The sequence below is a fragment of the Desmodus rotundus genome, chromosome 11, assembly GCF_022682495.2.
Source record: "Desmodus rotundus isolate HL8 chromosome 11, HLdesRot8A.1, whole genome shotgun sequence".
Taxonomy (NCBI): Eukaryota; Metazoa; Chordata; class Mammalia; order Chiroptera; family Phyllostomidae; genus Desmodus; species Desmodus rotundus.
Genome location: NC_071397.1, coordinates 61633024 through 61655684, shown reverse-complemented (window position 1 = coordinate 61655684; position 22661 = coordinate 61633024). Strand labels below are relative to the sequence as shown.

Here is a 22661-nt window from a genome sequence, read left to right as displayed (position 1 = left end):
AATGATGTAAAACCAACTCCCCTTAGCTGTGAGGAGAAATCTTTCCTACTCATGTATCATTAACTCTGCATTTGCTGTACACAAAAGAGAAAATGCAAGCCAACCACTTATATAAGATAGAAAACAAACTGGTAAGTGACATCGTTATCCTCACCAGGAAATGAAATAGGAAGAATACTGACCCTCCGTTTCCGAGATGTGACGGCGAGGATGTCGCCCCCTTGAACAGCCCTTGCTCCTTGATGTCACTGAAGCCTCCATCCTCAGTTAGCTGGAGTGGCGGACTCTCCAAGAGGCCACCGGCCTTTGATTCCGTTACATGAATCCCATTGATTTGCATCAGAGAGTCCCCCATCCTGACTGTTTCTTTGGATTCCACTGTCTTCTTTCCTGTAGTAACCAAGGAAATGTTTTGTCAAAGCATTTCTTCTTTTAGGAATCACCATCTTTCATTTTTTTAATCTAAGAATTTACACAATTTAAAAATTGTGTATTACTTATAATCAAGTCTGCAACTCTATGGATAAAACCCCCCTGGACATATAAGACTGCACCCCTATTTTAGGCTTGGCATCATCAATTCAGCAGGTGCAAATGAATGAAATCTTCTTTCTATCAGCTTGCAGTCTACCTAAGGCAAACACTTGAATTTAGGTTTATGATCTACCTAAGTCCATGTACATACTCTGCATCCCATACAATAACCCCTATTCATAAATTTGCTTATGTTAGTAATTTTTGATTCAAAAAATATTTATTGAGTGCCCTCCTGATGTCAGGCACTGTCCTGGGCACTTGGGGTGCATCAGTGACAAAACAAAAATCCTGACCTCATAGGGTTTGCATCCTAATGGGAATATACAGACAACAAATAATACACCATAATAAATAAGGCATATAAGATAATGAGTGCAATGGAAAAGAGCAAAGGTAGAACGGTGGAGAAGAGTAAAGGTGACGGGGAGTGGGGGCCAGTAACAATTTTGAACAGGGTGGACATGGTAGGCAGACCCTTAAAGGAGGTGAGCACTTAGCCGTCAGATGGTGAGTGACGGCATTTCCAGCAGAGGGAAGAGCAGTTCGCAGGCCCTAGGGCAGGAGTGTGCCTGACACGCTCAAGGGCAGCTGTAGTGGAGTGTGTGAGGGGAGAAGAGGAGGAGAGGTAACCAGAGGGGCAAGGTGGGTCCTGGAGGCTAGCAGGCCATTACGTGAACGGAGGGGTGCACTGAAAGCCCAGAAGGTTTGCTAAAGGGGAGTAAGATAGAGTTGCAAAACAATGTTCAGTCTCTGAACTGAAACATCTATCTTGTTTATGACTGTAGAATCTTAGGCTAATATTATAACACTGTTTCCTCATCAGCCATTGACATCTCGCTGCTACTACCATCTGTGATAATTTTTTTTTTCCAAAGGCGGAGGGGGGATGAGCTTCACATAAAAAAAAACACCTTTTGCGAGCTTTTACAAAATGACTCAAGTCTTCCTTTTCTGCACTTGAACCAACAGAACAATGAAAACCAACAACAAAACCACCTAGTCTACTGCCATGACCAAGCACCTTGCTTCCAAAATACTGCATTTTGAAGCTGAAAGAAACCATAGAGATTGGCTAGTCTAACCTTCATTTTTTCTGATGAGAATTGAGAACCCAAAAGGTTCAGAGACTAGTTTAAGGTCACAGAGGAAGTTTGGGGCGAGCAGGACTATACGGTGGGACGAGCGTAGGCTTTACATTTCATCAGATTTGGGGTCAAGTACAGGCTGTGTGACTTGGGAAGGCCACTCAACTCTTCTCTCTCTCGTTCCTCAATGGTCCCCACCCCTTGGGGACGTGGTGAGAACGAAATGATCTGGCCTAGTGGCTTACACGGCGCTAGCACACTCGAAGCCTACACGTTATTGTCGTTATTGTTAATGGAACTCAAGAATCCCGACTCCTGGTCCCAGCCTCTCTCCACAGCACCATGCTACCTTAAATACCTTTACTACTGAATCACAAGGCATGTATTTTGTTTTAGATTACAAAGCATCTTTAGCCTGTGCCTATATTTTAGCATTTGTTTCATTTGTTTACTCCATAAATATTTATTCGGCACTCACAGCTGTGGGCCAGATGCTGTTCCAGGTGCCGCTGGCCCAGTGGTGGACGAGATGCCCCAGTGTCATGGGGCTAGTGTTCCAGACGGGGAAACACTCATCCTCACAGGTGCAGGGGCGGCATGCAGCCCTTGTGTCTTCACAATCTACTAGGTGAGCTGCCAGTCACAGGGAAGAGGTGCCCTGGGGCTCCCTCTACTTTTGCAGGACCTCCACCATTAAAGTGAGCGTGAGTAAGGATGCTCTGTGTCTGCCTGGCAAATATCTGCAGCACACTGCAGTGATTGTGTAATGGATCACCAGTAAACTTCGAAAGCATTCTACCTCCGGTAGTATTACCCAGCAGGCACAGTTCTGTTTCACAGACCTTTCTTTAGCACCTACTATATACTAGACCCTGTTTTAGGCTCTCAGGCTACATAAATAGAGAAAATCTCTTTACCTGCTGAAGTTGCTCAGTCTAGTAAGGGAGACAGAGAAGCAGGCACATGTAAGGAGAGAAATGAAATGAGCATTTCTCTCATTTCATCTCAGAGAAATGGTCTGAGCCAGGTAAGGAGGGCAGAGAGAGCAGAGGAGTTCTGAGGGGTTAAGAGTTGGTTGGGGAAAGATTCATAGAGGAGGTGGAGCCTGCAAAGCATTTTGAAGGGTTAGCAGGTGGCAAAAAGGACTTTTGAGAAGGAGGAATAAAAGCCTCAAGTCAGAGCCAGCCTCACATGTGCACAAGCTGGACAGCCAAGCAGGGCCTGCACTCAGAAGGGCCCCGTGCTGGTCTGATGCTCCGCTGTGGCCATCCTGAGATTCTGAATAATTTTTGAACAAAGAACTCCTCATTCTCATTTTGCGCTAGGTCCAACAAATTATATAGCAGGTCCCACACGAGGCTTGAAACAGCAGGCTAGGAGGGTGTGGGGAACTACAAGGAGTTCCACATTGCTGGTGCACAGATGATGGAGAGGGGCAGGCAAGGGGAGTCGAGAGAAGGGCCTGGGAAGGTAGGCTGGGGCCAGGTCACAACACAGCTGTGCGTACAAGGAGTCAGCAAACTGCTGCTGAATCTGGCCTGCCTCCTGTTCTGGTATAGTCTGCAAGCTAAGAATGGTTTTTATATTTTTAAGTGGTTGGGGGTAAAGATCAAAAGAAAGACATGTTTTGTAACATGAAATTCAAATTTCAGTGGCCATATATCAGTCTCCGGTTGATTTCCCACTAGAATGCACAGTTGAGTAGGGTGAACCAAGACGGTGTGGCCTTCACGATCTAAAATATTTACCATCTGACCTTCTGTAGAAAAAGTTTGCTAACTTCTGTGTGAGGTTGGTGTTTCCCAAACTGTGTTGCCCAAAAGACAGATTCCACAGCTATGCAGATTTCTGAAATGCTGGGTTGAATTAAAATGAAACAGGTTTCTTTACCAGATGGCTTCACCAACCCTTTAAATACACTCATGTGGATTGCGACTCTCCAAGAGGGAGAGAAAGTAGGCAGACTTATTTCAGCACTGAACACTTTTTCCAAGGAAAAGCTATTAATATTTTGCTAAAATGTTCCCTGGAATTCAGTTTGGCAAACACTCCTTTAGGCACAGTGAGGGTTTCCAGCAAGATGATGCAATCTGATTTCTGTTTGCTTGCTGACCTCTTGTCCCTACAGCACACACAGAAAATGATTTTTCATGGTCCATTAAGATAAAGGGATAAGGCCACTGCTCACAGCCACGTCTGGTTGGTAGGTCGGCTTCCCTGGGCTCTGCTGGCTGCTCCGAGGGCTGAGGGTCCTTGGCTTGACCCACTTGCAGGCCCCGGCAGTAAGACAGGAGGGCTGGAAGACCAGGGAAAAGGCAAGAAGTGATAAAGGTGGTGAGGCAGCAGTGGGAAAGGAGAGTGCAGACACAAAAAGTGCTTGTAAGCCCATTTAGAAAGCCCGTTGGCGGGTCGGGGCGGGGCTAGTGATGGCAAAGATGACAGGGATGGGTGAGAAGGTGGAGGCCTCACCGAGGTCCCTGTCTGGCTTGAATAACCAGGAAAGTGTTAGCAACACTGTCCCCCTCCAGCCAAAAGCCTTAACTGGAACACAGAGCAATGAGACCGCTGGTCCTGTGAGGATGACTACACACATCTCCTCCACTTTAATGCCCTTAAATCAGAAATTCTGATCCTGGCACCACACCTCCAGCCCTGCCTGTGGCAGTGTCGGCTGCAAAGGGCTTCACACCAGTGGAAGGGACGCACCCCTGTCTGCACTGTCGCCTTTACAATGACCCAACAAAGGCTGCCTTTTCTGAACGACAGAGGCTCAGAAACAAGCCCAGGGAGCTCCTGTACAAGTGACGATGATCCCAAGGTTCGAATGCTAAAATATATTTTTTACTTGGGCTTTTAAATGACAGTGACTTTTTACTGCCATTGTTTCCCGAGTGCTGACCCCGCAGGGGTGAAGGAAGTGGTGAAGCTGGCCACTGCAAACAGAGGGGTTAGAGGAGCCCAGCGAAGAGGTGCTTCGGGGCATGTGGAGGCACGAAGATGGCCTCAGTGCTGGGATGTGACACTGCAGATGGCACCGCCCAGAGCACAACTGGGGCACTGTCACCAAGGGCCAGGCAGCCCTGGAGGGAAGGCCCTAAGCCACAAGGGAAGCCCAGAAGATGAGGCTAGAGAGTGAAACATCCATCTCTTCAGTCACCTTCACAAAGATGTGACCAGCTCAGCAAGCAGCCCGCCTCTCAGGGTGAGCTACCGAGAGTTAAATGCCTTAAACATGGATGCAGCATTCAGGCTCAGATGCAAAACCATCCAGTAACAACTGTTTGGTAACTCAGCTCTGCATCCTGTTTACAGGAAGTGACCCTGCTCCTATCTGTGTCTGACCTCACCCCCAGCCTTGAGCTGCAGATCCCAGCCCCTCTCATCCCGCCAGGGACTTGGCTCCTGAAGCCACCAAGCCTTTCTGAGTTGACTGGTCTGACATGGCCCCCACACACCCTGTGTGGGACACTCGAAAAGTCCCTCAGGTGATCGTAATGTGCAGGTTACAGTTGAGAAACATAAGTTGGATGATGTTTCTCCCTTGCTTAAATCTGCCTTTCACTCCCAGCAGAATAAAGCCCAGGCCACTCCCCCACACCCTGACCCTGTACCGCCCTTGGCCTCAGCTCCCTCCAACTTCCCTGGGGTTAGTGACCTTCCAGCCACACTGGCCCTCAGGTCCTCCGCCACCCAAGATTGCTCCCATCTCCAGCCTTGCTGTCCCTTGAGTGTGACACTTGTCCACAGATGTCTACATGGCTGCCTTCCTCCCATCATGCACATTTCAGTCAGGTGCCACCTCCTCAAGGACACTTCCAGAGCCATGAGCTAGCCCAGATTCCTCCTGTCAGGGTTCCTCTCCAGTATCCCATTGTCTTGCTTATCTTCTTCACAGTGCTTGTCAGAACCCAAGCTGTCCTGTCTCTTTGTGTTCCTGTTTATTGTCTGTCTCCCCTCACTGGATTGTGAACTCTTTGAGGACAGGACTCTGGTGGCCAGAATGGTGCCTGGCCCTTCGTAAGGGCTCGATACATTTCTGACTGACTGACTGTTAGAATAGAAACAAATTGGAACATCAAGGTAAAGTGAGTTGCCTACTTATAAATAGTTGTCCCTCTATATCTGCGGATTCTACAACGGCACATTCAACCAATCTCTGATCCAAAATAGTCAGAAAAAAATGGTACAGTGCTGCTGATGTGTACTATGTTATTAGGCCTAAGACGGTTGCATCTACAGACTTTTATCTTGTCAATATTTCCTAAACAACACAGGAAAACAACTATTTACATAGCGTTTACATTGTACTAGCTATTAGAAGTTATCTGGAGATAATTTGAAGTACACAAGAAGATTGCATAGCTTTACATGCAAATGCTACGCCCCTTTATAGAAGAAACTCGAGCACCTGCAAATGTTGGTATCTGCAGGGGGTCCTAGAACTAATCCCCCATCGATACTGAGGGACGACTATACTCTGGGACAGCGTCACCGTGTGACACACACATACTCCATGCTGCCTGTCTTTTCCTTTCTCCTTGATTCTACCTCTTCCACTGTCTCAGGGATGACTAGGGGCCACGGGAACCAGGAAGGAAAATGATTGAAGTTGGCCGGGGGACCTGGGGCACAGTAGATCATTTTCTGGGCCAATGGGGGTGCACACACTCAGCTCCGATCTCATGGCCGCTACATAGAAAGGGGGCCCGGAGCTGCCAGACCTTTTGATTTTTCATAAGAAGTCCTAAAGCTGCACTCCTCCATGAGATCTACATTGAAATGCCGGTGACTAAAGGATAATGCTTGTGTGTGAAATGAGCAGGGTCCTCAGGTGGTGACTTGCGACCTTTGGTCCGTGCTCACATTACCTCCTCTCTGAGACCACTGACCCGTGCCTCTTCAGCAGCCTTCGCACTGAAGGAGGGCCAGTTCCATCAGCCCCGGCAAGGTGGTTTTCCACCTTTTGTCACATAGAGTAATAATAAGTTAATAATAATGTTATTATGTGGTTCAATATAAATGTACTAGATAATAAATTTATAATATGGCTCTAAACATCCATGTATATGTCTGAAGTAAAGTCTCTTGAAGCAAAACTTACCTTCATTGTCCGCAGTGTACCTGCTATTTTCCACTATGTGCGAGTCTACTTCATTTTTTTTTTAAATGCTGGTGATCCACTATATTGATTGTCATCCCACTGATGGGGACATTGCCTACAATTTGGAAAACTCTTAGCATGCCCTGGACTGAAATTGTTGGGGATACTCCTTAAAATTCCAGGTTTTTAGCCTCTCCGTTCCCAGGTTTAGACACCTGCCAGCAATTCTGTGATGGCAGGAAAAGCCCCATTCAACTTTTGCTTAATTTTTCCATGGGATCATGGGTATTTTCAAAGACCCAAGCTTAATGTACATTGTATAAATCTTAAATATGCCTAACAAGATTAACAACTTTGTAAACTCTAATTTAAAAATCATTTATCCAGTATAGATAATAAACCCACTCATTAGAAAACACTTAACCTAATATTCTTTTTCTACCAAGTAATGACTTTTTAAAAACTGTGATATTTAGGTATTCTTTATAAACACCCAGAAAAATATGTGAACAATATTTCTTACCCAGCTTTTGTACAAAATGAAGTCTTAGTTAACATAAAAATCATGTGAGGTTTGAAAAATTATGTAAAAATAGCTTTTGTGTGCAAATTCAAGAGACATGTCTGCCCCCAGGCTTTAGAAATTGTTACTTGGCCTTACGCTCGGCAGGAAGAAGGGTCCTGTCTGGCAGAAGAGCCCCCTGGGAGGCCGCCCTGAATAAGCGCGCCCGGGCACTGCTTATTCTTCTCATCTTCGCAGGGTCCACTGGGGGTTTAGGAAAAGAAAGGCAGGGATTTTCCTCTGTGCTGGGAAATGCTGGGGCTTTCGGTTTCTGGAAAGAGAGTTTTCAAATGGTTGGCATGAGTTTCTGTGTCTCGAATAAGTGCACCACCCTGGAGCTGGCCCTGACCCTCCCAGATGAGCACAGACAGGGCTTCCTGCCTGGCTTCACCCAGCCCTCTGGGCCCCATGTCTCATTGGCCCGTCGGACTCAACATGTTCTATAGATAACACTTTTTCATTGTTTTTGTCAAATGCATTGTATTAAATACTCTACTATCCTGCCTTGTGTATCTAAAAAAACAAAAACAAAATAGTTGACCAATGCTACCAAACAGATATCTGTATAAGAAACTAAACATCTTGGTGGAGTATATTCAATATGCTTTGCAAATTTGGGGGTTCAGTTCAGCTCAGATAACATTTATTGGACACCTATATGTGTCAAGAACTATATGGAATATAAATACTACCTTTATATATTTTGGACTCCGAAAAAGTACTTTTTAATGATATAAAAAAAATTAAATAATTTAAAGTTACAAAGCATGAGAGCAAGAAGTTGTCTTGGACTTAGGACATAAACATGTTTTATTTTCCATATCTCCAGAATTTTATGCTGATATCCTTAGAAAAGAAACATTGCTGGCAAAATTCCAATTCCTTAAAGACTTTTAGAAGTACCAGCACCAAGCACTATGCCTCTAGAGCACCCCCGGGTCTAACCTCCAGACAGGGGTGGCCCCTGAGCCAGGGCCAAGGACCGACGGAGCCCCAGACTCTCACTTTCAGGGTTCCCGCCGGTCCCTCCTTGTGATCTCCAACTTGAGCACAATTGTCTGTGTGTGAAAGAGCATTCTTATGGCAGCAAGTGCTTTTTAGCTCTCTAACCAAAAATAATCAAGTTCAAGCTCCTCAAGCCACTTATAGAATATGTGAAATGAGTGACTCTCAATCCAGCAGGTTTGTCAACAAATTTTTAAAATATCTAGTATGAAAGTCAGATAATTTGGAAAATTGGGTGAAGTCATCTATCATATATGACATGCAATTTTAAATGCATGTTTTCTCATATACATTAAGAAAACAATGGCATCTATATTAGAGTTCTCTTTCCAAGAAGTGGCTTATTTCAATAATGATGACACTTTTCAAAGTATTTTTGTTTCATTTTTAAGGTATACTCAAGATATTTTTTTATACCTTTGTATTCATTGGCATCTGAAATTGGTTCATGAGCCACATAAGAAATTATTTATGACATTAGAGACACATTCTTCTAAACACAGAAAAATGGTAAATACAATAACCCAATATAGAGGAGGAGAAAGTGACTTTGGATCAGACGGATCTGCAGTGGAATTTACTTACTAGTTATGTGAACCTGGGCAGGCCATTTACTTCTGAACTTGCCCAGCTAATGAAAGGAGACAGTGGTCCCCTTCTTCCAGGGACGCTGACATATATACAGTTCCAGCTATGGAGACTCCAGAAATGCTAGCTCCCTTCCCCGTGTAGGTTACTCACCCTTTATTTACCAAATTTGGTTCAAAGTTACTCTGAAGTCTCACAGCCAAGGCCCTAGCCTCTGATGCAACATTGCTGGAAAAAGATCCTAAAGGATCTAGAGGGCTCTGTTCCGAAGGAGACAACACTCTTTGTCTGTATAAATTCTGCTACATTTGTCTGAACTCCTTTTACTTTTCATCCTCACTAATTTGTTGTAAAATATTCATTAGAGTGTGACTTAGGCCATGAAGCTAATAGTAACAAAAAAGCTAAGAGTATAAAACAGGAAAAGAAGTGCTTTAGGTATAATTGTAAAAGATAAGATACATAAGGATAATCTCAATATTGAATGTAGATACAAGGTTTTCTTATCTAAAAACGTCTGTATTCTGCAGGTACCTTACACAGGAAACAAAGATCGAGCGGTCTGCCAAATAACAATAATGCGGATGAAGTAAACATTTTCTTTTACAGATGCCTAACCGTTACAAATGTTTTGCATACTAAATAGAAGATCTTATAAAAAGAGAAAATATAGTTTTGCAAAGGTAATTTTTACCCAAAAGAGAAGAACTAAGGTACTGTTGGACGGCAAGACAAAGCCCTTTAGGTGCTCCTGGACAGGCGGCTTTCTTTTCCTAGTGTGAAATCAGTCACTGTCTGCGTAATGAAAACTTAGGTCCACTTTTTCTACAGACCTCTACTAAATTACTTATCCCAATTAAGCATATATCTCACTGGACTACTTAAGATGTAAACTGATACATGTAAAGCATTTTTAATTCTTCAAGGAAAATCTACTAAACAAGCCATCAATTTCTCTCATGCCAGACTCTACAAAATGGTCTTTCACTTTGTGGAACAAAATGGCTTTTATAAAGAAAAACAGTAAAAAAAATTTCTTACACAATTCACCTCATTTTAGAATTCAGAGAATGTTGCAAGCAACTTGAAATCTTCACTTGAGAACCTCACCGCCCTCCTGTCTCGTGTCGGGGCACTAACCGGGCACTTGAGTACAATCAAGGGCGCTGGAAAGTCAGACGTAAGATTTTTTTCGGTTGATAAAACTGCTAGAGCCCATTGAAAACTGAAACACTATTGTCACAGATCAACCTAATCGAAGAAGACAAAATTCCTAGAACATTGAAGAGGTCTGGCTGGCTTCAAGGTTCCTCCAAGCACGTGGGCCTTGACCAGTTCCTGACATGGCTCCTTGGGAATCACCAGATGGAAAGGTGGGGTCTCCCTTGCTCTACGTGAAGGCTGGGAAAGGGAGTCTATGAGATCCCACCCCAGAAAGCTGCTATGATTTCATGTGTGAAGCGACAGCGCACATGCACACACACACACACACACAGACCTCTTGGAAGTGAGAAAGCAAATATTAAAAACTCCCCCAAGCATCTAACCTTGGGGTGTGGCAATTGCTGTGCATCCCCCACAGGCACTGCGGGGTCCGCTGACTCTCTCAGCGCGTGAGCAGCAGTAGTGTCACCTGCCTTTCAGAGCCAGTGAAAGAAAAACCACCGCTGTGGCATCCTAATCCTGCTTTTTCTTGCCCTCGATTCTCCTCTACCCTCAAGGTACAGATGGGCTCCTACTTCCCTTTCTTTTCAAATACATTAAGTTGTGTTTTTCTTGCCAAATACCTGGAGCTTGGTTCCTACAAAATGTAAAAAGAATGGCTCAAACAGTCTCCGCTGTGAGGGGTCAGGTCAGCCGTCACCGTGGGGAGGTGGGGTCTGGGCACCGGAGACGACCTATTTGTTCTTTTTGAATGCTGGTTACGGAGTGTGCTGGGTTTGTGTAAATTTATCAAGCTGCACCCTTAGGATCTGTGACTTCTGCATGTCAATAAAAAGTTCAGTAAAAATGCCTGGAGCTTAAATGACAAGGCTTCACAAGAAGACACAGGGAGAATTCTGTTTTGACAAGGATAATGAAGAAAGACAACTTTCCTATTTATTCACATGGTCCCATAGCTTTTCCTGTATTATACAGTCCAAAGCATGAGAGCAGCTGCTCCTGAGTGGAGCCATCTGAGCACCAGCTAACCAGAGCCACAGAACGAAAATAGGAGTAACTACCACTGCACAATAGCTCCAGGCTCAAAGCCGGGGGTGTTGGCTGGGGGAAGGCTAAGAAGGACAAAAGATGTACCTAAGCATTCCTACAAAGCAGGTATAAATGTTTGCGGAAGACTGTGAATTGCAGGGCTTTCCTGTCTTAAAGGTTATATGTGCTAATGGGAACCCTGGGGAGCCAGTCAGACCAGCCAGCGAGGCCTGAGTGGTCAGGACCAGGAGCACTAGATTTTCCGTCACTCGCTGACGCCCAGGTTATTTCTGGGTGCAGGAAGCCCACTGCCAGATGTGGGGAGGGGAGGGGTGGGGAGACAGGGAGAAGAAGGGTAGGCGCGCAAGCGTAGAGTTGAGCTGATTTGATAAGTGTCAGAGCTGAAATGAGTTGTCCTCTGGGTCCCTGTTCCCTGTCTGACTGGGAGCAGAGGAACTATGAAAAGGTAAAGCAGCCCGAAAAAGTGTCCTAGATCCACAAAGTACTGACATTCAGTTGGTTAGGTCTTCACCACTTCTTTCAGCAAGGGGCCCCTAGTTAGGGGCCCCAACTATTAGATACCCCACCCCCACCTTACTGCTTTATTCTGTCTCCTTCAGCCCCTCCTCTCCCTCCACTGTCAGTTCCCCTATCTGCTCCCTCTGTTTAGTGCTTCCCAGAGTGAAGGTGGTCATTAAAAGGTGAAGTGAAAGGAGGAAAGAACATGGGAGGGCAGGTGGTATGAGGCCACTTTCAGAATTTTTTGACTGGGAGCTCCAAACTCTAATTATTGTATAAAACAAAATATACTTGAGACTCTTGCATAATCTACTATAACAAAAATATTTCAAATTAAAGGAGTTATTTAACTTAACATGGAGATTTCTTAGCCCATGTTTACTTTGTGGGTAGTACCCAACCATCCTTCAGTAAAGAAATTTAACAGCAATGACGCTAAACAGTTCAAATGCCAACTTATCTTTGCCCAACCCCTAACCCCACAGTCTTAGAACTGCACCAGCTTGACGAGGACCAGGTTAACTACACATGGAGATTTTCAGGAAAGAGTGGGTGAAAATTGAGTGAGTCCCCGAACTACAGAAATATTAAAAATGATTTATGGCAGTCAAAAGGCAGAATCATAGAATAGAGAGCCCTTCTACAGCCAGGTTGGCCCACTGGGCTGCCCAACTGAGGGGCCTCTTACTGCAGCTGACTCAAAACCCAAGTGGTTTCTAAGGCTGTGGGCACAAAAAGCCATAAGACAACAATGGCTAGCAAAATGTTTTTGTGCATTGGTTTGTAAGTACTATTTTGGAATCTTATTTTTGTCATCTGCAACATAATAACAAGTATAACCTTCCTCACAGAGGCATTTTGATGAGTACTTTAAGAATATAAGGTATCTTTGAGACAATTAAGGTCATTTAGACATGGACTGTACATTAAATCTGAGATGTAATAATAGCATTGTAGTTATGTAGGAGACTGCTTGTTCATATGAGATACACTTACATTTTTATGGACGAAGTCTTATAAGGTCTGCAACTTACTTCCAAACAGTCCATCAAACCCTCTCACACACACAGGCACACACACATCCAGTAGTAAAAGCTGAGAAGCTGCTTCAGTGATACTCCAACTCCATCAAAGTCTAAGGAATTGGTATCATTGGAACTTGCAGTAGCAGGGGCCCAGGGGCGGGGTACCTAAAACAAGAAGGACTGCTGCCAGTCTGTGTGACTCCTTCCCACCCCACCCCACCCCCAGCTCTATGTAATCAAACTGCTGAACTCAGGAGTAGATGGGAAGTTTCTTCTTTCAAGAGGGTAAAACAGAGGATCTGAATCAGGCTAACCAAGCGCAGGGGAGGGGAGGGGTACTTTTTGTAGCATAGATATTAATGGAACTTTCAAATGCTGACTCTTAGGCAGTCTTACTTTCTTCCTTTATCTGGCTGCTGGCAGTTAACAACCAGCCTTTATCCTCCAGACAAGAGTTTTGAAGATACTTCTATAGAAAATTAACTAGCCCACAAGGAAAGCGCTAAAGATACTACCATTGGGAGTTTCATAAACAACACAGCTCAGCCAGACCCCTCCCTGCCAAATGCAGGTGTGGGTAGGTAGCACTTGCGGGTTGACCCACCCATTCTACATACTTCCACTCTCAAGTAAAGGCAGCCAAACAAGCAGTACAGCTATCAGAGGAGAGCCTCTGATATGAAAAACAGAGGCCCAAACAGACAGAAAAATGCAACAAGACAGAGGAAAGACCAGTGAAGACAGAGAGAAAAGATGGCCATTCATCAAGCAGAAAGTCCTCAGAAGTAATCAACCCAGCTGCCACCTGGATCTTGGACTTCTAATCTTCAGAACTGTGAGAAAAAAAAATTGAAAAATCAAAACTGTCACTAATGTATGCAGATAAGAGGCTTGTTTCATGTTACAACCATGAAACAAGAATTGAATACTATATATACATATACACACATTATATATATATAGTACATATAGTATACATATACATGTATATATAAGATAATTTTAGGAGGGGTTGAAATTAAAAATAGCAGAAATAAAAAGAACTCAGTAAAAGTATTAGAAGATAAAATCTCTTCTTTAAAAATGACGGGGAACAAAAAGGGAAAATAAGAAAATTAAAATGTCAGTCCAGGGGATTCCACATCCAAATAATAAATTCCAGAAAGAGTAAACAGAACAAAAAAGAGAGAAAGACGTATCAAAATAACTCAAGGGCATTTCCGAGAGCTGAAATCAGGCAGGAGATTTCTCACTGAAAGTTCCCAGCAGGATGGATGAAAATGGACTAACACAAAGGCCCATTATCATAAAATTTCAGAACAGTGTGAACAAAGAAAAATCCTACGTACTCCAGAGGAAAAAAACAGCAATCAAGGTCTCAAATAATTTACTTCCCATACAGTCTTTCTCAAGAAGTTGTTGGAGGGAGTGCACCACCAAAGCAAGAGTAAATCAAGAAAGAGAAGGACTTTGGATCCAGGAAACAGGAACTCCAGGAAAGAGAGAGAAGCCAGCTGTGTGCCAGATGCCCAGGGCAAGTGGTCCAGGAGGGAGGGTGGAAAATTCTCCATGGAGGGGAATCAACAGAATACCTCATGTGTCTGAATATACGAAGGAGATTTAGAGCACTGGGGAAGAGCTTGGGGCTGAAATAGTAATAATACAAAACTAAAAAAGCTGGCAATTATTGGTGACAGAGGGAGGAAGTAATCACCATTAACTATTACTAGTTCAAGGCTCAGCTGTAAACAGGGTTTCGATGGTCAGAGAAAAGAGATCTAACCAAAATTATGATATATCTATATTGGGAGTAGCAGCGGGGACGGAAAGAGTGAATGTGTTGTGAGGAGGCATGGGAGGGTAGACAAGAGTTAAATCTCCTTCTTTCTCCAAGGAAAGTCAGTCATAAGATAATTCTTCAAGCTCATAAACCACAGAGCAGCAACACACTGTGTTATTTGGGAATTTCAATCTAAATAACAACAAAAAGTGCCGAAAGAGTTTAAACTCATGCAGGGGTGTCCAACCTTTTGGTGTCTCTGAGCCACACTGAAAGAAGAAGAGTTGTCTTGGGCCAGACATTAAATACTCTGTGACATGTAATTACAAAAAAACTCAATGTTTTAAGTAAATGTATGATTTTGTGTTGGGCCGTATTCACAGCCATCCTGGGCCGCATGCAGGTGGGACACCCCCGGGAGGGCCCCTGGGGAGGGGAGAATGAAGGATAAAGGGACAAGAGACTGCTGGAGCTGTTCGGGTAGCAAATAGTTGTCTCTTTATGTACATGTATTTATTTGTATACAACTATTAAAAATAAAATAATATCTATGCATGCCTTTTTTGAATTAAAAAATACTGTAACACATTTTGCTTGCCAGGTTACTCTGTATTTCTAAAATTATTTATTATTAAACTATAGGTAACTAGGAATGTTTTATTAGGTACTAACCATTATATTTGAAAAAGTATAAAAGAATTTGCTTTCATACTCGATTACTAGCATTACATGTAGGTCTATGCGATCATTTTCTTAGCATTAGTAAGTGCTGATTCCAAGTATTTTTGACAGATTCCATTTCCCAGCACTCGTGATACTGTAAAGTACTCACAAGTTCTAGTGGGCTGAGACGTGCACCAGAGATGGGCCTGGACTCAGATGACTCGAAACTGGACGCATGGAGGCTGGCGCAGGAGACGGAACAGAAGTATTAGTCTGTGAAAAATCATTTCTTTCATTTCTAGCGTGTATTCGTTAACATTAGCCCAAAACAAACATATTCAGTGCATACGTCTTGAGGAAGAAGAAATCTTAAAAAATCATAGTACTTAAAACATTTTATTAATAACTCTTATCATTTTTTAGAAGAATTAAAAATGTTGAATAATGAACAGAGGAAATGCATATAATGATTTTTTAAAACTTCATTTGTATTGCTTTATAAAGTAGATATGGCACTCCTATTAACCATTGTAGACCAAATTCTTGGGCCCAGCTCTGGAATTATCTTTGGGAATCCTGAAGAGATACAAGAGGTATAACTGATACAATTAGCAGAAGTCAAGGGGAAATGTCATCTGGTGGCTTACATATCAGAACTCAGAGGCAAGAGAAAGGTCATGTACCTGAAGGAGGAAGGGGGTCTGTTTTCTGGCGTCCTTGAAGATGCAGGCCCAAATAGTTGCCTTTGGTCTTCATGTGGCGTAAATGGTCTTTGGGTCCTCACTGTTCTTAATGCATTTCGGGCTTCACTTATGATTTCTGCACTGGTCTTCTGCTTGGCCACCGAAGGCCGATAAAACGGATCGAACTTTTGCAACTTTTTATCATTTGGAGACAGCATCTTTCCTTTTAAAGTAAAATGTCCTTCAGTGAGACAGCACACCCTAGAAATATATGATACAAAATATCAAATATTTTCATCCAGCAGTTTAGAAAGTAGTGCTTAAACCCATCCATGTAGTCATAAACCATCCCTCTGTGTTAAACTTCAAAAAATGATAAATACATTTTAATTAAAGATCTACCAGTCAGTTACAGTTAGAAGATCAGGATGGGAGAAGAGCTTTCAGAGATACAGGTTGATGGGCATTGTTATGCATATGGGAAGATTTGTGATTAAGGAAAGTAATGTTCAGGGAGGAGACCCAGAATGAAAGCTACCCTCGGAGAGAAAGAGGCCAAGTCATGAAAAAAGATGCACTAAGAAGAGAAAATCATCTCATCTCCTCCACCCCCTTTCCCTGCAAAATATTGGGGCTTCTGTTAAAACTTTAAACTAAATATTCCTTTTCTTTCCTGCTGTCTTCCACACAAAATGCTAGCTTAAGTTTAAATTTAAATAGATGGTGTCCATTTCCAAATTATATTTGCTTTTATAAAAGTAACTTCTAAACTCAGAGTTCAATTCCAATTTGCCCATATATTTGAAAGAATTATTTCAAATCGTGAGATAGTGTCCTAGATGAATAAATGCCAAATATCACTATCAAATGATCCCTGCCCAGGCCACCCAACCCCAGTCCGAGACACAAAGTCACACAATGGGTCTTGAGAATGCAGATCCTTCTTGAATGCCGGTGTGTCCCATGAAGACCTGGTTAACTTGGCAAGGCACCTCTGACAGCCCTGAACTTCAAATAGTTGAGATTCTAAAAGCTTAATTCTAAGTAGTATATGGTACTAGGTGTTCATTTAAAAACAAAAAACACCTCTAATTTCCTGAAAATATTATAATTCTAGGAAGACAGAGGTCTGGAAATTATTCATATGTTTCAGCTGCCCAATTTTAGAATAATCTGCCAAAAAGAAAAAAGTTGGTGACGTGCCAAAGGAAGCTAAAAAGACTCTATTTCCATAAGTAAAATCAATAGGTGATTTCTTAGACAAATAAAGATTTACTACATATGATTTTACATACTAAGTTGTTACATAACAACACACAACCCGAACATTCATTTAGTTCTACCCAGGCCTCGCCCTTGGAGTTTTTGAGGAAAAGAGTCTGATGGAGAGTACAAACAATATGACATTCCTTGCGTGTGGGAAGGCCTGGTGTTGAGGTGAAACAGCACAAAAACTACTAGGTAAGCAATACTATTCTAGTAATTTTTGATGTAGGAGGTTGAAGTTAAAGCAAGGTCTCCAAAATCACTATGTAAATTAAAACAACTAACAGAATATACGACAGGCCTGATACACTTTACTTCTAATAGAATATGGTATGATGGGCTCTTTATTAAAATTATTCAATGATAATTATTTAAAATATGTATAAAGTGTGTTAAATATGTAAGGAGATTATTTTGGGGTGCATAATAATATAAATTCATTCCCACAACATCTAACGTAAGTGGCCACGACAGGTTTGTGTGTTTTTGGAAGGCCCACTGCAGTAAGAAATCATACTGCTTAGTGAGAGAAGCTTCAGTGCGATAAACTAGTTTCTTCCAGAACCCGAGTCAGGTTTGCAGCTCTCGTGGCCCCGCGGGTCACTAGTAAGTCTAGCAATGTCCAAAGGTGATCTGACAAACCTAATAAAGATGAGAGAAAGGGCTTTGGATGAGTAATAATGGACCATCATTCGGGACTAAGTTCTCCCTGGCTATATTAGTTTGCACTGAAAACTATACTCTTTCATAGAGTAACTCAAGTCCAATTCTAGGGAGTGGGAAAATCGACCAGACTCCCTAGAATTAGTTGGGCATATGGGTGTTTAGACTGATCAAATACTGGTGGAAACACAGATCATGGCCTTAAAAATTTTTTTGTCTCTAAATTTTTATCACAAATTCTAATACAACTTTCTCACCTTTCCTCTTTCTTCCTCTCAAACCTCACATTAATGATTATATTGTGAAGAACTGTTTTAATAATGTAAGATCCGCAGAGTTGATCTATTAGTATATTAATATTAATATATTATTAACTAAATCAAACATGGAAATACTCAATAACTCAAGTGAACTGACTTAGAAGTGGGGTTTTTTTGAGGTGGAGAGTTTTTTATTTGTTCAATTAAAAATTCTTGTTATAGATGGTTTTTACCAACTTTAAAAATAGTCACTCAGAATTTGCAAGTTTGCCTCTTTATAGTAAAGTATTACACGGTAGTGTAACAGAAACTTTAACTTTACAGAAATCCTCCTGACAACTGGGACACATTCATTCATTCAGCTAGAACTGATGAACTGTTTCCCACGTGCATAGGCCTCTGTTTGGATCTCTGGGAACACAAACAGGAATATACACTATCTTCACTCTTGGGCAAGAAGGACCACTAATGCTAGTTACCACTTATTTTAATAGCAAGCACTATGCTAAGTACTGCTCTTGACTACATCATCTCAATTAATCCCCACAACAATTCTGAGGTGGACAGGGTCTTAAGCAATAGCAAAAATAAAAAAGCTATGACGTATACCCAGAGATGATATTCAAATTATTCCCCACTAGACAGGGTGGTAGGAGGTGGGGTGCTCAGAGGCCTGGGGGCTGCGCTATTTACACACCAATATAGAGACATGCTGCATTTTCACAACTGGAGTGAGTGTCCTTGCTGTGTACCAGCTGAGTATCAGCTGTATTTGTACCCAGATGATTTTAATACAAGGTAGAAATTGATGGGGGCAATTAAAAAATAATAAACCACCATGTGGTTACAAAAGAGGAAGGAACTTCTGACTGGAAGAGGGTGTCAGGTAGACTTCCTGGAGGAGGTGATACTCGATCTGAGTTCTAGAAAAACGGGCTGAATTTGAACAAGTGGCAATGGCTGACACTGGGATTGGAGTAGAGAAGGAATTTCCAGTGAAGTCAATGAGTGAGCCAAGGCAGAGTGTCAAGGATGTATGGGGTGTGTGCTGGATAGGAAGGAGCTCTGGAAACAAAGACTGGAGTGGGAACAGAGAGAAAACTGAATGGCAGGTCAAGAAAGTAAATAAAAGCTGATGATAAAATTAGAAGATTTCTGAGGCATGATGTGATCTGGCAGAGATTGGCGGAATGGAAAGAAGGGAAAAGACTAGGAAGAACAAAAACAGTGCTTATATAATATAATCACCCAGCACACTCCTAAAGGTCCCCATGAAAGCTTTCCTGGACATGCCTGTCATCCTCCCAGCCTGTTAGGTGTCTGTCCTCCACACTCCACAAGGTCCCCAGCTGGTCTCTGTCAGTACACCCTCCCTCTGTGCCTGTGTAACTGGTGTTGCCCCACCAGAGTCTGAGCCCCAGCTCTCCGTGTGAGGCACAGCTGAAGGTCAACAATTGTATATATTGGGTTGGCCAAAAAGTTCGTTTAGTTTTTTTCTGTATGATGGCTGTAGTGGTGCTTGTTTTTCACTTTGTTCAAAACAGTTTTGTTAGACTGTATTGTAACAGCTGTCATATCAGCATGCATTAAAAAAAATCAAAATTGGTGAATTTTTGTGCAGCCGCTTTAGTATTTAAGATAGAAGAAGATATGCAACATTTTTGGTGTATTATGCTTTTTTATTTAAAGAAAGGTAAAAACACAACTGAAACACACACACATACAAAAGATTTGTGCAGTATATGGAGAAGGTGCTGTGACTGATTGAATGTGTCAAAAGTGGTTTGCAAAGTTTCTTGGTACTTTTGATATTTTAGCCAAATAATTCTTTGCTGTGGGGCTGTCTTATGCATTGGAAGATTAGTAGCACCCTTGGCCTCTACCCACTAGAATCCAATAGTGGGAGATAGCTGACATACTCAAAATATCCGAATCAATAAAGTTATTGGGGAAAGTAAAAAACCTGTCTTTTATTTTACAGACAAAACTAAAGGGACTTTTGGGCCAACCCAAGACCTAATTATGAAGACCTGTCTTCACCTTTGCTGCCCACAGTCACCTGAATCAGCGCCTTCTTGCTAAATGCAACACTGCAACTATCAAGATGTTTGCAACAGGGGAAAGACTGGCCATCTCCATACTCTTTTCCCTGCAAATCAAATACTCAGGACCCCTTCCTGACTGTGAATTACTTCTGTGTTGATATGAGCATCCAAAGAGACAGTGGTTAAGTGCTTAGATGCTGGAGGAAGGGGTTCAAATACTCCGACAATTCACAGCTATGTAACCTAGGGCAGGGCTTCTAACATCTCTATAACCCTCATTTTCCTGATCTAAAAATAACAGTAATTGCCTCATAGAATTATTTTGAGAATTAAATAACACAATTCATGTGAAGCGCTTTAGCATGGTGCCTGGCCTTTAAAAGCATCAACTATTGTTCAAGTGCTATGTGATAAAAGAATATGACAAAAATTCCTCCCATGAATGAAAAACTGCATTTAAAAAAACAAATTGCAAAAGAAAAGGAATGACATTTGTTCAGTGTTTTCATTCATATGTTTTAAAAGTTTTAAATTTAAACGAGAGGTGTTTTCCTTTATGACACAATGTTTATTAAGTATATTATTTGTTATCATCTATGCTTAATCAACAACTAATCAGAATTTAATAAATTCACAACACAGGATACAAGTGGAGTGGTACTTGCTTTTCTACTAAGTGAAAGTAATTCCAAATCAGAGTGAGAGATGGGAGACCTCTGTAACACTTGAGGTAATGGATGATGAAATGCGTTATATGTACATACGATATATTTTAATGTATATTGTTACACATACATTTGTTTACCGAGGCTCTATCTTTTGCATAGAAGAGCCCGGGTACAATTTGTGCGACCCTGGCCGCGTCACTGTCTGCCTAGACAAAGCCCCTTAGTCTACTATTCTCTCATTCAACGAATTATCAATGAGTATCTACCAAGTACTGCGCACTTGGCTAAATGTTCAGTTTATAGATATAAAGACAGCCAGGCCCAACCCTGAAAACAGGCACAGCACTCTCATCACCTCTTTTCCCCATCGGGGAACAGAAAGGGGGACGGCAGCAAGAGGGGGAGCCCCGGTGAACAGGCGATGGACGCCTCAGCCCTCGCGCGGACAGCGGCTACCCCACTCCCAGCAATGCCCCCTCCTCCACCCGTCCAGGTGGAGCAGCATCTTCACGTGCGGGTCCGCCCCACCCGGCAGACCAACGTCTCCATGGCAACCGTACACAAACTACCTACCAGGGACGCCGGCCGCAGAGCCCGGTCACAGCTGGGCTATCCCGTGGAGCCGGCCAGAGAACGAGTTGGGAGTGGGCGCAGGGAAAGGGCCTTCTGGCCAGACCCAAAGCACCTGTGTGATTAGCGCAGGAGACAGCAACAGCTGCGGGGCTTCAGTTCATTTTCCAGTTTTCCCAGGACAGCTACAGCCGCGATGGAGAAGGCGGGGCGGGGAGAGGCGGGGCGGGGCGGGGCGGGGCGGGACGGACCAGGCGAGGAGGGTGGGGCCGGGAGGTCCCCGGGGCCGCTCGGGGTCAAAGGGCTGGCGCCCTTCCACCAACGCGTGCGCAGAAATGCCGAGGTGTCGGAGTGGGAGGAGCCTGGGCAAGGGCTGGAGGCGGGGAGTGCGAGGAGCCCTTGGGGAGAGGGACAGGGTGAGGGCTCCGCTTGGACCAAGCAGGGAGGGATGGCATCTACTTTTATTCAGCAATTTACCGATCCACATTTTTGAACCCCTCTGAGATTTCAACGACTCTATTAAATAACAACAAGAAGGAAGGCCGCTTAGTGCTTAGGAGTAAGAGGATTTACTCGTTAAAGTTGTGGTGCGGTGTAATGTTGAACTAGTTGCTTAACCTCTCCATCTGCAAAATGGAGGGAAATAATAGTACCGAGCCAGGTCTTGTGGTGCCGAAGACTGAGAAAATAGATTTAAAACGTTATGCACGCGGCAATCAACGAAATGTCAAACGGTTGCTGTTACTGAGCCTTGCATTTGTGCAGGACTTACAAAGAATATTATTACACTGTGTTATCATTTTGAGCATCCCTGCCATTCTGAGCTAGCCAGCTTGGCATCCCCATTGCACAAGAGACAAAATAGGCACTCGAGGCCTAATGAGTGACAACCTAGATCCCATTCTGGGCCTCCCATGGGCAATCATTTTTGGTTTTACTGCATCATCACAGTTGAGTGGCAAAAAGAACCCCACACATATTTCTGGTTTAAATTCTGTTCTCTTCTCTTAGACCATTCCGCAACACTTTCCAGTGTTAAATACAAGTGAGACCATAATCACTCTCCATTCAGGTTTGCACCACATTTTACTAATATGGGGATTTTTCAGCTGAAGTGTTGCTGTCGACATTGGAAAATGCCACATCCCTTGGTGCTAAGTATATGGCAAAGAATAATTAAATTGAAAATATTTTTGAGCACATACTATGTGTTAAGTCATTGTTCTAGGCAGGAAATGATACTAACCTGAACTAAAAAAATGTCATTGTTCTTCAAAGTACTGAACAGGATTTCAAACATAACAGACAATAAATATTTATTAGTTGATTGGATAATTTGAGGGTCTGAAACAAAGTATTTGTGTTTTTCAGGGTTGAAACCTTTTTTCCAGTGATTTAATATGAGTTATCATCCCTTTTACTGGCCACTGGACTCCATTGTGCAAAGG

At 42.9% G+C, this 22661-nt stretch overlaps 1 protein-coding gene across 7 annotated transcripts in view; it reads right to left on the bottom strand.

Annotated features, from left to right (window-relative positions):
• Positions 1 to 21423, bottom strand: part of ARMC2 (armadillo repeat containing 2) — a 222192-nt gene extending 200769 nt beyond the window's left edge. For 6 of the 7 annotated variants that reach the window (XR_006654184.3, XR_011650561.1, XR_006654182.3 and 3 more), the window contains exons 1-5: positions 21217 to 21423; positions 15742 to 16002; positions 15228 to 15300; positions 7385 to 7556; positions 183 to 390 (exon numbers count right to left, since the gene is read on the bottom strand). Coding sequence is in view for 1 of the 7 variants with exons in the window: in XM_024551788.3 (XP_024407556.2) it covers positions 183 to 390; positions 7385 to 7556; positions 15228 to 15300; positions 15742 to 15959 (671 nt within the window). In the remaining 6 variants the exon portion in view is untranslated. Of the gene's footprint in view, positions 1 to 182; positions 391 to 7384; positions 7557 to 15227; positions 15301 to 15741; positions 16003 to 21216 lie in introns of those variants that run through there. The other variant, XR_011650562.1, reaches the window with a different exon arrangement.
• Between the last annotated feature and the right edge of the window lie 1238 nt (positions 21424 to 22661).